Below are 16,478 nucleotides of genomic sequence, written 5' to 3'. Positions count from 1 at the left end.
TCTTCTAAATAAATCTATTTCATTTCACCTGAGTCTTCCAAATGTATTTGACCACCCAATTCCTTTTTTTCTAAAACATCTATTAGCATCCCCTTCTTTGTGAAAGTCTTTTATAGATATGTCATTATGTCTCAGTTGTTACCTGGTTTACTTGTATAATCAAGGAAATTCCTTACCGCTGAGCTTAATATTAATAGCTTGGACTTTTGCTGGTTAAATTTACCTGCCCTTTTTTGTTGTTATTCCTGACATTATACCAGCCAACTAAATGAGTTTATATGTGACAGTGCTTTGGAAATAAAAATGGCTATGTAAAAATGAGTGCTCTGGCAATTGACTTGACTCCAGAGCTCGTATTTTTGTAAACACTAGAACATGATTGAGAAGGCAGCCATGGCAAACAGAAGGAATAAGCCCAAGCACCTTATGATCCTGAGAGGCAGAATTACTCTCAGACATCCACCCACATGTTAACTGGTAAAATACTATAGTAAAATAGAAACAAAAAGGTACTAGCGTAGCAGGAGGACAAGTATACTGATAGCAAAAGGAAGAGATGAACAACTGTGGTTGATACTTATGTTGCTACATCATGAGATCCCTGACAGCAGAAACTGTGCTTATGCACTCTTAATATGACAACACACCTGGCCTGTCCTGGAGTTGGTGCTCAATAGTTATTCCTTGAAGAAGTTAAAACTGACCTTGAACAATTAAGAAAAGGATAAATTTTATTCATTGTATCCTATTTGAGAAAGTAAATCATTCTAAAGTCTTGATCAAATGTCAGTAAGTCATTTACATATGGCTGATACCAAAAGATAGAACATGGTTAGAAAAATCCCAGACACAGGATATGCAAGACCAAAGGACATGAAGACACAGTTCATGGAGAACATATAGACATGAGAAAGTTCATCCTCACTAGTAATCAGATATGATTCACATAGGAGGTATCATTTTTTTAGATATCAAATTAATATTTTCTAAAAACTATTCTTAGTGTTGGCAAAGGCATTAGAAAACAAATATTTTCAAACATTGGGACTAGAAATCACATCTTCCAGCTCCTACTTCACTGTTCTTTCTTTAGTGTCAGAGCTCTCTTGGGAAGTAATTTAGCTTTGAATTATCAATATTTATACCATTTGATATAGATGTTGTACTTCTAGGAATCTGTTCTAAGGAAATAATACCAAATATGTGAAAAGCTATTTGTCTAAAATTAGCAATCCCAATGTCCAACTGGACAACCTAAAAGAAGTGGTTAAATTCCTAGAAACATACAATCTTCCAAAACTGAAACAGGGGGAAATAGAAAATCCAAATAAACTAATCACAAGAAACAAATTTGAATCAGTAATCAAAAAACTACCAAAAAAAAAAAAAAAAAAGGGGCGGCTGCGGGGTACGCCTGGGTGGCTCAGTCATTAAGCGTCTGCCTTCAGCTCAGGTCAAGATCCCAGGGTGCTGGGATGGAGCCCTGCATCAGGCTCCCTGCTCAGTGGGAAGCCTGCTTCTCCCTCTCCCACTCCCCCTGCTTGTGTTCCCTCTCTCGCTGTGTCTCTCTCTGTCAAATAAATAAATAAAATCTTAAAAAAAAACAACAGGGTGACTGGATGGTTCAGTCACTTGAGCATCTGACTCTTGGTTTCCGCTCAGGTCATGATCTCATGGATCATGAGATCAAGCCCCACAATGGGCTTCACTCTCAGTGGGGAAACTGCTTGAAGATTCTCTCCCTCTTCCCCTCCCTGTGCACACACTCGCTCTCTCCCTTTCTCTCATTAAAATGAATAAATCTTGGCGAGGGAAACAAAAGCAAAAATGAACTATTGGGACTTCATCAAGATAAAAAGCTTTTGTACAGCAAAGGAAGCAGTCAACACAACTAAAAAGCCTACAGAATGGGAAAAGATACTTGCAAATGATATATCAGATTAGGGCCTGGTATCCAAAATCTTTAAAGAACTCATCAAAATCAACACCCCAAAAACAAAAAATTTAGTCAAGAAATGAACAGAAGATAGGAACTTCTCCAAAGAAGACATACAAATGACTAACAGACACATGAAAAAGTGCTCAGCATCATTGAGCATCTGGGAAATACAAATCAGAACTACAATGAGAGTCACTAAGATTAACAACTCAGGAAACAACAGATGTGGAGGATGCAGAGAAAGGGGAACCCTCTCTTGAGTGACTGGTGTAGCCACTCTGGAAAACAGGATGGAGGTTTCTCAAGACATTAAAAAATAGAGCTACACCATAGCAATTGCACTACTAGGTCTTAATCCAAAGGATACAAACAGTGATTCAAAGGGGCACATGCACCCCAATTTTAATAGCAGCAGTGTACACAATAGCCAAACTATTGAAAGAACCCAGATGTATTGATAAAGAACCCAGATGAATTGATAAAGAAGATGCGTGTGTGCGTACACACACGCGCGCGCGCGCGCGCGCGCGCGCACACACACACACACACACACACACAGGAATATTACTCAGCCAGCAAAAAGAATGAAATCTTGCTTTGTAAGTCTGTTTCTAATTCTATTACTCTAATGAATATATTTAAAGAGAATAATTATTATGGACATGCTCTAACACTTTTTCGTTATTTATAGAACATGTTACGCTCTGAATTTACTTTGTTCTTTCATTGTTTTCTAATCTTTATTTGCCACACTAGGATATAAACATTATGAGAGCAGGGACATTGCCCATCTTTTTCATACTGTAACCACATGATTAATAGGTGCCAGATTTTTAAAAGATGTAGTATAGAAAGATTTATTAAATAAGTGAATGGAAAATCTGTTTTTAGCATTATTGTCTTGTTTAATGACAGGCAGATCATAAATTACTGCTTTCAAGATAAAGTTGGGATTGACAATTACTCCTTTCAAAAAACTCAGTTTTTAAAATGTAGAATAATAAAGCAAATTTGACAATATCTTTGCCACTTAATTTTTTAAAAGATTTTTTATTTTATTTATTAGAGCGTGAGCAGGGGGATGGGCAGAGGCAGAGGGACAAGCAAACTTCCCGCTGAGCAGGGAGCCCAGTGTGGGGCTCGATCCCAGGACCCTGAGATCATGACCTGAGCCGAAGGCAGACTCTTTACAGACTGAACCACACAGGTGCACTTAATTGTATTTCCAGAGTATAGATTTGTTTTTGGCATTGAAGGCTCTACCACCATCGTAATGTGTTAAATAACCCTTGTAAATTAGCTTTCAGGAACAAATAGCAAAGTGTAGTAGAATTTCAGTCTGCTATTCTCTTTAAAGGTATTCAGTGGAGTAATAGAAATAGAAAAGACTTGCTTTTCTAGGTGATTCCTAAAATTTTTATTTACTTATTTTAAGTAATTTCTGCCCACTGTGGGGTTTGAACTCACAATCCCAAGATCAAGAGTTGCATGTTCCTCCAACTGAGCCAACCAGGTGCACCTCTAGCTGATTTTTAAAATGTGATTTAATACACTGACACTGAACTATTGGAAAAATATATAAAACAATCCCATCTACAATAGCAAATAAATAAAACACTTAGGAATAAATTTAAGCAAAGAGGTGAAAGATCTGTACAATGAAAATTATAAGACAATGATGAAAGAAATTGAAAAAGACACAAATAGAAAGGTACCCCATGTTCATGGATCAGAAGAATTAATATTAAAATGTTCATACTACCCAAAGCCATCTGCAGATTCAATGCATTACCTGTCAAAATCCCAAAGACATTTTCCACAGAAATAGAAGAAAAATTCCTAAAAGTTGTGTGGAACAGGAAAAAATACTGAATAGCCAAAACAATCCTTAGAAAGAAGAGGCCAGGCATCACAATTCCTGATGTCATATTTGCATCCAAAGCTATAGTAATCAAAACAGTATGGTACTGGCTTAAAAATAGACACATAGGCCAATGGGACAGAACCAAGACCTCAGGAATAAAGCCATGCATACATGATTAACTAGTATTTGACAGGGGAGCCAAGAAGACTCAATGGTGGAAGGATAGTCTCTTCGATAAATGGTATTGGGAAAGCTGGATAACCACATGCAGAATAAAATTGGACTCCTATCTTACATCACTCACAAAAATTTAACTTGAAATGGATTAAACATTTAAATATAAGACCTGAACCTATAAAACTACTAAAAGAAAACATGGGGAGACAGCCCTTTGACGTTGGTCTTGGCAATGATTTTTTGGGTATGACACCAAAAGCACAAGCAACAAAGGCAAAAAGGAACAAGTGGGAGTACCTCAAACACAAAGCTTCCACATAGCCAAAAGGAAAAAAAAACAACCCAAACCTATCACCAAAATGAAAAGGCAACCTATAGAATGCGAGAAAATATTTGCAAACCATCTATCTGATAAGTGGTTAATATCCAAAATATGTAAGGAATTCATACAACTCAATAAGAACAAAAAAATCCAATTAAAAATGGACAATAGAGGCCCTTGGTGGCTCAGTCAATTAAGCGTCTGCCCTCAGCTCAGGTCATGATCCCAGGGTCCTGGGATCGAGCCCCACATTGGGCTCCTTGCTCAGCAGGAAGCCTGCTGCTCCCCCTCCCTCTGCCTGCCTGCCACTTCCCCTGCTTGTGCTCTGTCTCTCACTCTCTCTCTCTCTGTCAAATAAATAAAATCTTTAAAAAAATAAGTAAAAATGGACAATAGACTTGAATAGGCATTTTTCCAAAGAAGACATATAAATGGCCAACAGGTACATGAAAAGATATTCAGCATCACTAATCAGGAAAATGCAAATCAAAACCACACTGAGTTATCACCTCTCAACTGTTGGAATGGCTGTTATCAAAAAGACAGGAGACAAGCATTGGTAAGGCTGTAGACAAAACGTAACCCTTGTGCACTGTTGGTGGGAATATAAATTGATTGCTGTGGCAAGTATTTCCAGTACTCTATTGAACAAAAGTGACAAGAGTGAGCATCTTTGTCTTGTTCCTGGTCTTAGAGGAAAAGCTCTCAGTTTTTTACCATTGAGTGTGATGTTAGCTGTAGGTTTTTGTATTTGGGCTTTATTATTATATTGAGGTATGTTCCTTCTAAGCCTACTCTCCTGAGAGTGTTTGTCATGAATGGATGTTGAATTTTGTCAAGTGCTTTTTCTTCATCTATTGTACATTCTTGGTGGGAATGTAAATTCGTATATCTGCCATGGAAAACAGTATGGAAGTTCCTCAAAAAATTAAGAGTAGAAATATCATATATCCAATAATATCTCTACTGGGTATTTACCCAAAGAAAATGAAAACACTAATTTGAAAAGATATGTGCACCTTTATGTTTATTGTAGCATTATTTACAATAGCCAATATATAGAAGCAACCTAAGTGTCTATCACTAGACAAATGAATAAGGAAGATGTGATATGTACACGTAATGGAATATTACACTACCTTAAAAAAGAATAAGATCATGCCATTTATGACAACATGGTTAGACCTAGAGGATTTTATGCTAAGGGAAATAAATGAGACTGAGAAAAACAAATACCGAATGATTCCATTCATATGTGGAATCTAAAAAAACAAGAAATAGAATCAGAGCTATAAATATGGAGAACAAACTGATGGTTGCTAGAGGGTTGGGAATGGAGAAATGGACAAAATGGGTGAAGGGGAGCGGGAGATACAGGCTTCCAGTTATGGAATGAATAAGTCACAGGAATAAAAGGCTCAGCGTATTTTTGGTGATAATGTAATAGTGTTGTATGTGGTGAGCATAAAATAATGTATAAGCTTGTCAAATCACTGTGTTATACACGTGAAACTAATGTAACAGTATATGTCAGCTGTACCCAAATAAGAAAAAAAAAGTGAAATGTCTTTCTTTGATTATTCTGAGATTCTTGAATTCTGATGGCAGTTCATTCAACAAAGTTATCATTAGTGATGGGGAAAGATTTGCTAACTCAGATTTTCCTTATCTTCCTAGGCGGCGATCATTAGTAGAGTTCAGTGTAGGATTGTGGCTTTAGATCTGCGAGGTCATGGTGAGTGATGTTCTTAATTAGTCACTGACTCAATGATATATTTGCCAATTCCTTTGAATAGTGTTAAGTATTACAAATTTCAGTGTGACCACAAAATAACCTGACCTGTTCCATTTGGGCTCTTTGAGCAAAGTCTTAGTTTAAAAGATATTTTATAAATACACATATATATGTTGTTTAGCTAAAAAAAAAAAAAAATGTCCTTTAATGTAACCAAATTCTGATGCTGGTGATGTATAAGGAATGTGGATAAATCTTTGCTAGGCTGCCTGAATTATATCTTCCTTAGGATGGCCAACTATAGAGATACATCTGTAACAGAAAACCCTTGCTAAGCCCATCATACACAATAATAAAATCTGCATTTCATTCCCCAAAGTGAGGTTTTTGAAAGCGAATACTTTTGCTTTTATAATTCCTATCATTGGGAATTTTATTTTTTAAATATTTTCTTTTTAGGTGAAACAAAAGTCAAGAATTCTGAAGACCTGTCTGCAGAAACAATGGCAAAGTAAGTAATGTAATATTGTTTATACATCACCTGGCTTCCATTACTATTATAAATAGTGTATAACTATTACTCTCCTGGTGAGATTGTTGGACAATAATTAGCATAGAGAAAATTTTACTTCTGTTGTCTTTCCTCTGTATTTAGTGTCTCCTTAGTATTTAATCTTGAAAGAAACATCTATCTTTCTTTATACATTCAGTGTTCTAGTCATCAAATAAAGCACTTGAAAATTCTTTGAGTTTGTGTTGCCTTTTACAAAGTTTTCTTCTATTAACAGAGTTGAATAGAATCTGGATATCTATTGGGAACTTATGCTTGAAAAGTTGTTATATATAAAAGGCCCTACCCTGTAAGATGTTCTTAAGGTAACCTGCCCACCTTCTTTGTCCAACTTCCTAGTAAGACAAGAACAAGGTATTGAAGAATAAATAATTACCTGGGCCTCAAAGTACAGGATGGTGGTAGTATATACAATGGCCTCACACCTGGTCACTCATTAGAATCACTGAAGAAGTGATTAAAATACAGGTGGTTGGCCTTATCCCAGACCTGCTGAATTAGTGCTTCTACCAGGGGGATCTGAACATTTATTTATATTTTTGATAAAGCTATATAAAGAAATCTTATGCAGCCAGTCCTGTGACTGGTGTTTGGGAACAACTAACCTATATTTTAAACAGGATTTTTCTAACCACCCTGCTATAATACACGGTCTTTGAAGTGTTTCACCAACTTTGGCCAAAAATATCTTGTCTCTTCTTACTTCAGCAGCTTTAATCCAAGAGTAAACCATGTTTCCTTCAGAACTCAAACTCATGTGGCCATAGGTTTATTGTTATAGTTCGTGCTCTTTGTGTGCTTTCTGTCTGCCAGGCTTTATTAAGTGTAAATTATGCATTTATTAAGAAAAATATTTAGGGACGCCTGGGTGTCACATTTGTTGAAGCATCCGACTCTTGGTTTTGGCTCAGGTTGTGATCTGAAGAGTCGTGAGATTGAATACTATGTCAGGTTCCACACTTAGTAGGGAGTCTACTTGAGATTCTCTTCCTCCCTGCTGCACTCTCGGTCTAAAATAAATAAATCTTTTTTTAAAAAGAATAAATAATTTATTTAAAGTGCTTATTTTAATTATCCATATTATTAATTCTGTAGTGCAGATGTTATCTTTTTTTTTTTTTTAAACCAATGAGGAAACTTAGATAGATTGACTGACTGTATGAGGTCACACAGTTAGGAGAGCAGAATTGTGATTATTCAACTACAGTGCTTGGCAGAGAGAGAGAGAGAAATAACACTGTATGACACCATTCCATTCGGTGAACATATTTCTGAGAAACCATGAAAAGGGAGCTAAGAATCTATTCACTGAGTTGTTCATACTATCCTTTGTAATGTGAGAACAGTAAAGCCCAAAATGATCAGGTGTTTGGTGATACCTATAGAAAGATTTGTGAATAATTTTTAAGGATTTGAAGGGTTTCCTGATTGTTGACAAAAAGTGAAATACATCATCTAAGGGCCAGGCTGCCAAAGAGTTATGACAGCTTGAATGACATTCTCCAGGAATTTGAAGAATTAATTGAGGATCTTAAGTATACATTGCCTAATAGTGTATCAGTCTGGGACAAGCAGGGAAAAAGAAAACACATAGAAATTTGAACAGGGCAAGTTTAATATAAAGATTTATTAAATATTTAATATAAAGATTTATTAAATTTGAACAGGGCAAGTTTAATATAAAGATTTATTAAACATAAATATAAAGATTTATTAAGTTATAAATAAATATAAATATAATTTATTAAATAAATAAATATATTTATTAAATATGTTAAATAAATATTTAATAAATATATTAGATTTATTAATAATTAAATTTATTAAAAACAAGCACTTCATTACTTCATTGGAGTAATGAAGAATTGCTAGTGAGGAGTAGAACATTAAAGAATATATATTTAATTAACTTGATTGTGGGGGTCATTTCACGTATCCATATACCCAATCATCATATTATACACTTTAAATATATTATAATTTTATTTATCAGTTATACCTCAATAAAGGTAGAAAATTTTTCAAAAAAGAAAGAAAGAATATAGGAATAGCAGGTGTAAGTAGCTGCCACAATCCCCTTGGGCAGAGGTGGAACACCAATGGAAGAGGTTGAGATTTAGACCTTGCTGTAGAGGGCATGACTGTGGTTTACTGAAGGCAGAGAAGTCATTTGGATGCCATGTTGGCACACCTTCACCAGATACCTGCGCTCTAGGGTACAGGGAAAACTGTTGACAGAGAGGTGTCTCACTAGAGGCACTCTGCGACAAAAATATTGAGGGTGGTTCCAGAGATCTGCTGCTATATAACATAGTGCCTGTACTTAACAATGAGTTAAAAGTTTGTTAGGAGGGTAGATCTCATGTTACACCCACACTCACAAAAAGAAACTTTTGGAAGTGATGGTAAGACAAGCGTATACATTAATTATTTACTATTTTTTGTATACCAATTTTATCTCAATAAGGCTAGGGAAAAAATTGGGTATGGGGGAGATGATATGCTGGAGAAGCCACCTGTGCTGCAGGATTTGGGCACTAGGGAAGCTGTGTGCTGGAGGGCTTCCCATGCTGCAGGTCCTGGGTGCTAGAGGCACACCAGCTTCAGGAGCTTGTGGAGTAATGCACTTAAACCAGCTGCAAAACCTTCTCTTTCTCTAATGTCTCTCTTGTGCCCTCTACTGATAAAGCTTAGCATCATGCCCGCCGGAAAGGAGAAAATATTTAAAGGCCTCAGACCCAGTTTTGGAGAACATACAATGAAGGATTTGAGAATTAGAGCTGAGAGACAATAAGTTGAAAACTTCTAACAAAAGTTAAAAAGAAAATAGATAATTAAGACTATCTAGAATGATGAAGATGATTACCAAGAATCAGAAGAGCCAATAATTTGGATTCTTGTGAAATAGTCAAAGCAATAAAACATTTATATGATTTCTGAGTTCAGTCACTCTGAAGCAAAAATCTCAAAATAGCATATTTAATGGACGATTAATGGGATTTTCAAGTAGTACTGACAGCACAATTGTTGCCTTGTGTATCAACTTTAGAACCTCAACCCTACATAAAATGCAATTCCACTGAAAGTAGAAGAAACAAGATTTGAGCTCAGATTGCTCTGATACTCTTTTTCTGTTATGTCTGTGATATGCTATATTGCTTCTCAGGAAATGAACCCAGTATTAATATGCATGATAGAATCTCCTTACAAAGCCTCCGCCCAAACTGTGATGTATCCAGTTACAGGCTAGTTTTCTAGATAACACCTGCTACTTCCTCTTTGTTTTATTTTTCTGTAACTTCAGAACATGTCTCAAGGCACTAATCTTGGTAGTTTGGCTAATCTTAATAAGAACAAATTTCTCCTGGTGGTAAATGATCAAGTGATTGATCATAACAACTTTTTACCCATAAGGAATATACCTTTCCTAAGCTTAGATACATTTTGGAGTTCATTTGTTTCAGACCCTCTCCACCTTCAGGCACACATGAAGCAGATATCACAGAACCAGTCCAACTTAGTTACTTAGTGTTTTATGGAGACCTGTATTTAGATAACCTTCTGTAGATTGATAAACCTTTACTTTATTATACTGTTAGTAACCAAAACTTTTAGCTTTAAGTTTAACTCCAAAGGAATATTAAACTGTTACTTTTTTCACTTAAAAAATTAGGTGGGGGGCGCCTGGGTGGCTCAGTGGGTTAAAGCCTCTGCCTTCAGCTCAGGTCATGATCCCAGGGTCCTGGGATCGAGCCCCGCATCTGCTCCGCAGAGAGCCTGCTTCCTCCTCTCTCTCTCTGCCTGCCTCTCTGCCTACTTGTGATCTCTGTCTGTCAAATAAATAAAATCTTAAAAAAAAAAAAAAATTAGGTGGGCCTCCTTATCTCCCATTCAGATTGTCTGCAGATGCTACAGCTACCCCATTCATATCTGTATTTGTTTTATGAGATTTTTAAGATTAATTCCTTCTGAAATAAGTAATTAATAATTTTAAGATTAATTCCTTCTGAAAACATTTTTCTTTGCCACTCTGAATGCTCTGGAGATCAAATTCAAAAGGCTGTGTTCCTACATCCACAACTGCTATATTTGGATAACACTGTGTGGATGCTTGAGGTATATAATAACATACAGCAAGACAAAACTGTTTTTTTTTAAGTTAACTGACTCAGCCACTCCCAAAAGAAGACAGTGGAGCCAGTAGTCTCTAAAAACACACCACATCTACCTATTGCTGTAGTGAAAAGGGCCTCTAGACAAATCAAACCCAAGTTCCTACTTCACTTCTCATTTTCAGAACTTTAAGGTTTGACTTTGTTAAATAGATCCACTCAGAATTAAAGACTAGGACAGAAGCCAATAAAAATTAGCTCTGAACATGTTGTTTCTCAGAACATTGTACTTATATTTATGTTCCTACTTCAAATAACTTTATATGACAAATTTTAAGGAGTAAGTAACATTTGTATAGCATTTACACTTTTCAAAGTAGTTTTCATTCACTGTTTTATTTTTTTTTAAAGATTTTATTTATTTATTTGACAGACAGAGATCACAAGTAGGCAGAGAGGCAGGAAGAGAGAGAGGGGAAGCAGGCTCCCCGCTGAGCAGAGAGCCTGATGCGGGGCTCGATCCCAGGACCCTGAGATCATGACCTGAGCTGAAGGCAGAGGCTTAACCCACTGAGCCACCCAGGTGCCCCACTGTTTTATTTTTTTTTTTAAAGATTTTATTTATTTATTTGTCAGAGGGAGAGCACAAGCAGGCAGTGGCAGGCAGAGGCAGAGAGAGAAGCAGGCTCCCCGCTGAGCAAGGAGCCCGATGTGGGACTTGATCCCAGGACCCTGGGATCACGACCCGAGCCAAAGGCAGTGACTTAACCGACTGAGCCACCCAGGCATCCCTCGTTCACTATTTTAGTTAATCTTCAAGGCAATCTGAAATAGTAGGTCATTTTCTTTTTTTCTAATAGATCATATTCTTATCTTCATTTTATAGATATTGAAACTGAGAGATTAAATAATTCAATTCCACATAATAAAAATTAAACTGGGGCTGCAATTCATCTTGTGACTCTAAGTTTTACTACATTATAATGCTTAATAAAATTGTTTTCCTGTTTTATAGTTAGGGAAACTGAGGTGTAGAGAGCTTACATTATTTGTCCGGTTTCAAGCTTAGGTTTAAAATAAAGATAATATATGGGGCACCTGGGTGGTTCAGTGGGTTAAGCCTTTGCCTTCGACTCAGGTCATGATGTCAGGGTCCTAGGATTGAGCCCCGCATCGGGCTCTCTGCTCAGCAGGGAGCCTGCTTCCTTACTCTCTCTCTCTGCCTGCCTCTCTGGCTACTTGTGATCTCTGTCTGTCAAATAAATAAACAAAATCTTTAAAAAAAAAATAGAGAATATGTAATTGTACTAAATGTGTGGAATAAAGTGTGATGTAAAAGAAAATTTAAAAATTGGGGTTCTTGGGCACCTGCGAGGCTCAGTTGGTTAAGCATCCAACTCTTGATTTTGGCTCAGGTCATGATCTCAGGGTCATGGGACTGAGCTCCCTGTCAGGCTCTGCACACATCATGGAGTCTGCTTGAGGTTCTCTGCCTCTCCCTCTGCCCCCCACCCCCGCTCATGTTCTCTTTAAATAAATAAATCTTAAAAAAAAAAGAAAAGAAAATTTGGGTTCTTAGTCCCATTTATCAGAAAGAGCTAGATGTGAGGCTACATGTATAGATATTGGGGGGCATAATAAGAGATTTACATAGGTATATTTGCAAGATGGTCCAGTAGACCTTTACAGTCTTAGGACCCATAGTTACTTACTAACCTGTAGTTATAGACCAAAGGAAGGAGTTAAAAAAGAAAATGATTTTTACAATCGTCTCTTTGCAGGGATGTTGGCAATGTGGTTGAAGCCATGTATGGGGACCTCCCTCCTCCAATTATGCTGATTGGACATAGTATGGGTGGTGCTATTGCAGTCCACACAACATCATCGAACCTGGTGCCAAGCCTCTTGGGTCTCTGTATGATTGATGTTGTGGAAGGTAAGTTTTCTTAGTACTGACTAAATCAGAATCTTTGATTTACGAGAGACATCCGTGATAGATTATTATTATCTTATTTTAATTTATTATTGATTTCTACTCATCTTGAACTATGTCCCTGTGTCTTTATATCTTTTTTTATGTTATTTTATAGCAGAGGCACTCTCAGATATATTTTTTAATTGGCATATAACCTTTTATTGGTTTTAGGTATATAACATAATGATTCAATGTCTGTATATATTGTGAAATGATAACCACAGTATGTGAAGATAACATACAAATTTTTTTCTTGTGATGAGCATTTTTAAGATCAACTCTCTTAACAGCCTTCAAATATACAATACAGGGGTACCTGGATGGCTCAGTCGGTAAACAGCTGACTCATGTTTTTGGCTCAGGTCATGATCTCAGGGTCATGAGATCGAGCTCCATGTAGGGCTCCATACTCGGTGCAGAGTCTGCTTAAGATTCTCTGCCTCTCGCTCTGCCCCTCCCACTGCTCGCATTCACGCATGCTGTCTCTCAAATAAATAAATAAATAAAATCTTAAAAAAAAACAACAGGTATACAATACAGTATTTTAAACTATGGTCACCATGCTGTACATTACATCCTCAAGACTTATTTATGTTATAACTGGAAATTTGTACCTTTTGACACTTTCCCCCATTTCACCCACACCCCACATTATATAATCATTTTCCATGTCATCAAAAACTCTTTGTAAATATCTTTTGTGGCTGCATAATTTTTTAATAGTATGTGTGTCCCATTATTTTATTTAACATTTAAAAAGAAGCTGCCATGTCTTTTATGACCCATCCTTAGAAGTCACACTATTGTTTATATAAGTCAGCCTCTATTCAGTGTGGGAAGACTACACAAGGGAGTGAATACCAAGAGGCAAAAATCACTGGAGGCCATCTTGGAAGCTGGCTTTCACATCAGTCTTCTGAATTTTCTTAAGCTATATCTTTTTTCCCCAAAACATCACTGAATTCTGCTATCATTAAGGGCAAATGTACACAGTTATCCCAGCAAGTGTAAATGCTTAGAATATGTTAGGTGCTATAGTTAAAATATTTGTTTAACATCTAGGTACAGCCATGGATGCACTTAATAGCATGCAGAATTTCTTACGTGGTCGACCTAAAACCTTCAAGTCTCTAGAGAATGCCATTGAATGGAGGTAACCAACAAATCTATATTGTCTGTATTCTAAATGTTAGATTGTAGCTGCTCTTTTTCATCAAGTCAGGCACCAAGTTCAAAGGAATAGTTCAGTTTCCAAGCCTTAGCTTTATTATGTGCAGAAACAGTTACATAAAGAGCATAATTTTTTTAAAAATATTTAAATGTTTCATACTTGGCCCAGTTATCTAAAATCCATCCTTTTTCTAATACACTATAGTGCCTCCTAGAATTTTAATAATTATGGATCATCTGCTGTCTAGCTATTTCCATCTCTGAGGTAAGAGTCTGGACTAAATGAGGCTCTAAGGCCTTTTCCACTTCTGATGCTTCATGGTACTAGATTCACTTTCTGTGTTCCAGAGAAAACAGTGGAGAAACAGAAAGGATGGACATAGATTCCTTTCTTAGTTTTTATTTGGGTTTGGGTTAAATAGTTTTCATAAAAATTATGGACAGAATTGGCTATGACTTCGACTTAAGGCTGTTCTGTTAATTTTTTCGTTAATTCAATCAATTATTTGATTAAATATTTATTAAACACTTTGTGCTAAACGGTGAAATTTCAGAAATGAGTAATATATTATCTCCCCCACAAGGAAATCAGTCTTAGGATATAATATCTTTAGTATCCTGTCTTCCTGAGTATTCTTTAAAATCATGTCTAGTTCCTTTTTTATACCCTTTTTCTAACTCTTCCACTCATTTGATTAAATAACTAGAGGCCTCTGTCTGTATTATATTGTACTGTTTACCTCTTTAGTCTTCTAATACTCCCCTAAAAGATATGCTTTTATTGCCAATTTTCATGTTTCTCTTAATGCTTTTCCTACATCATAAGGGCAGAAGCTATCCTCTATTTCTTTTGTATTTTCATATTGCATACAGCATACTGCTGACTGCCTTAGCAGGCAGAACGTATCTGTTCTTTGAATCAAGTGGAAATGAAGGACTTGGTAAATAAAGCCTAGGTAGTTTTTCTAAGACAGAGGATCTCATGCCAAATATGGCTTGCCAAAATGAAGTTTGTGTTTGGTAAGTTGCTTCTGTCTCCCCTTGTTCACACTACTGAGATGTAGGATTCCTTTTCTCTTAGAGACACCAAAGATCTCTCCCTCTTCAGCAGCCACAGTGTTTATATGTAGCCATTGCCAGTTCAGCATGTACCTCAGGCACCCTGCCTTCTTCCCCAGTAAAAACCAGTGAGAAGATGATTCCAAATAACTTTTCAGTAAACTTTTTCCTTTTTTTTTTTTTTAAGTACCTAAGATGTGTCATACCTGATTTAAGAACTGGTGATGAATCAGGCTTAGTACTTGTCATCAAAAAAACTGGGAATACAAACAAGTAAATGTGTAAACACAATGATTGAAGCGCAGAAGTTACAGAAGATAGGAACTTAATCCAGCTTGGCAGTCATGGTGGACCTGCTCCTAAAAGAGACAGAGTCTTGATTCTAGTGGCAGATGTGGGATAGGATGAAGGTTCTCTCTGTTGTATGTTTAAATGTTTTGGGTTCTCTGATTTTTAGAACCCACTTCTTGAGCCTGAGAATCAGAAAGAATACAATGAAGTATTTCATAACTTTGTTTTGTACTCTGCTGGATATCTGAATCAAGTTCATGACCCATGGATATTGTGGCTATTCCATATGGGGGCGGAAAAAAGATGTTGAAATACAAGGCCAACCTATTTAATTCAGTAAGGATTTAAAGCAAAGTGAATTCCCACTTCTGCTTTCTCTGGTCATCCTAATAAGAAGCAGTAGGTTAATTGTCATTAGAAGCCTAGGCTCTGAAGTTGGACATTTTGGTTTCCCAACTCTGGCTGCTCTGAGGAAAACACTGGGGGAAAGAGTAGGGAGTGGTATGTTAATGGAAGTGGGAAATTGGTTAAGAGACAATTGTAGTAGTATAGGGGAATAATGATGGTAAGCATAGACCAGGATGGCAACAGAGGAAGTAGTATGTCATATTTGGAATGTATTTTGAAGGTAGAACTGACAGGACTGCCTTGTGGGTTGGATATCAGCAGAGAAATGGGGGTTGGAGGCAGGAGGAGGCACAGCATCCAAGGATGAGTTCTAGGTTTTTAGCCAAAGCAATTGGGTGAATGGTAGAGACAAGGAAAAGTAGATTTGGGAGCAGGTAAAAGGTCAGGGAATCAGGATTTTTATATGGATAAGCTGAAATGCTTATTATACATGTAAATGGAAATGTTAAGTAAATACTTATATGTACTTGTTAATAGAGGTTGAGCTAGAGATAATTGGAGGACCATTATTTTTTTTTTTGGAGGACCATTATTATGTAGATAATATTTAAGAAAAATGATTCCTTTAAGGTAACTTTTTTTTATGACAACTTTTTTGAGAAGTTTTGTTATATAGGGGAGCAGAGAAGTGGGTTAGTATCTAGTAGTGAATGTGAAGTTGAGAATGTTTTCAAAAGCTATTTTATAATATTCACAAGAGAAAAAAAAAATAACCCACAGGGTAACTATAGGTAGCAAAGTCCTCACAGGCAAGAGGAGATGGGAACTGTGCCCAAGGTTGGCCTTGAATAAGAACAAAGGTGTTTCATATATTAAAAACTCATCAAGGCAGGGTATATGATTATAAATACTGGT

The 16,478-nt window shown here is 36.5% G+C and overlaps 1 protein-coding gene across 2 annotated transcripts in view; it reads left to right on the top strand.

Moving 5' to 3' along the window:
- PPME1 (protein phosphatase methylesterase 1) overlaps positions 1–16,478 on the top strand; it is a 62,845-nt gene that overhangs the window by 24,520 nt on the left and 21,847 nt on the right. For both annotated transcript variants that reach the window (XM_032853113.1, XM_032853114.1), the window contains 4 exons: positions 5,980–6,037; positions 6,497–6,548; positions 12,502–12,656; positions 13,758–13,848. In XM_032853113.1, the coding sequence (XP_032709004.1) occupies positions 5,980–6,037; positions 6,497–6,548; positions 12,502–12,656; positions 13,758–13,848 (356 nt within the window). The remainder of the gene's footprint in view (positions 1–5,979; positions 6,038–6,496; positions 6,549–12,501; positions 12,657–13,757; positions 13,849–16,478) is intronic.

This window comes from Lontra canadensis, unplaced genomic scaffold (assembly GCF_010015895.1).
Source record: "Lontra canadensis isolate GAN:19392208 unplaced genomic scaffold, GSC_riverotter_1.0 scaffold7, whole genome shotgun sequence".
NCBI lineage: Eukaryota > Metazoa > Chordata > Mammalia > Carnivora > Mustelidae > Lontra > Lontra canadensis.
This window is presented reverse-complemented; position numbering and strand designations above follow the sequence as displayed.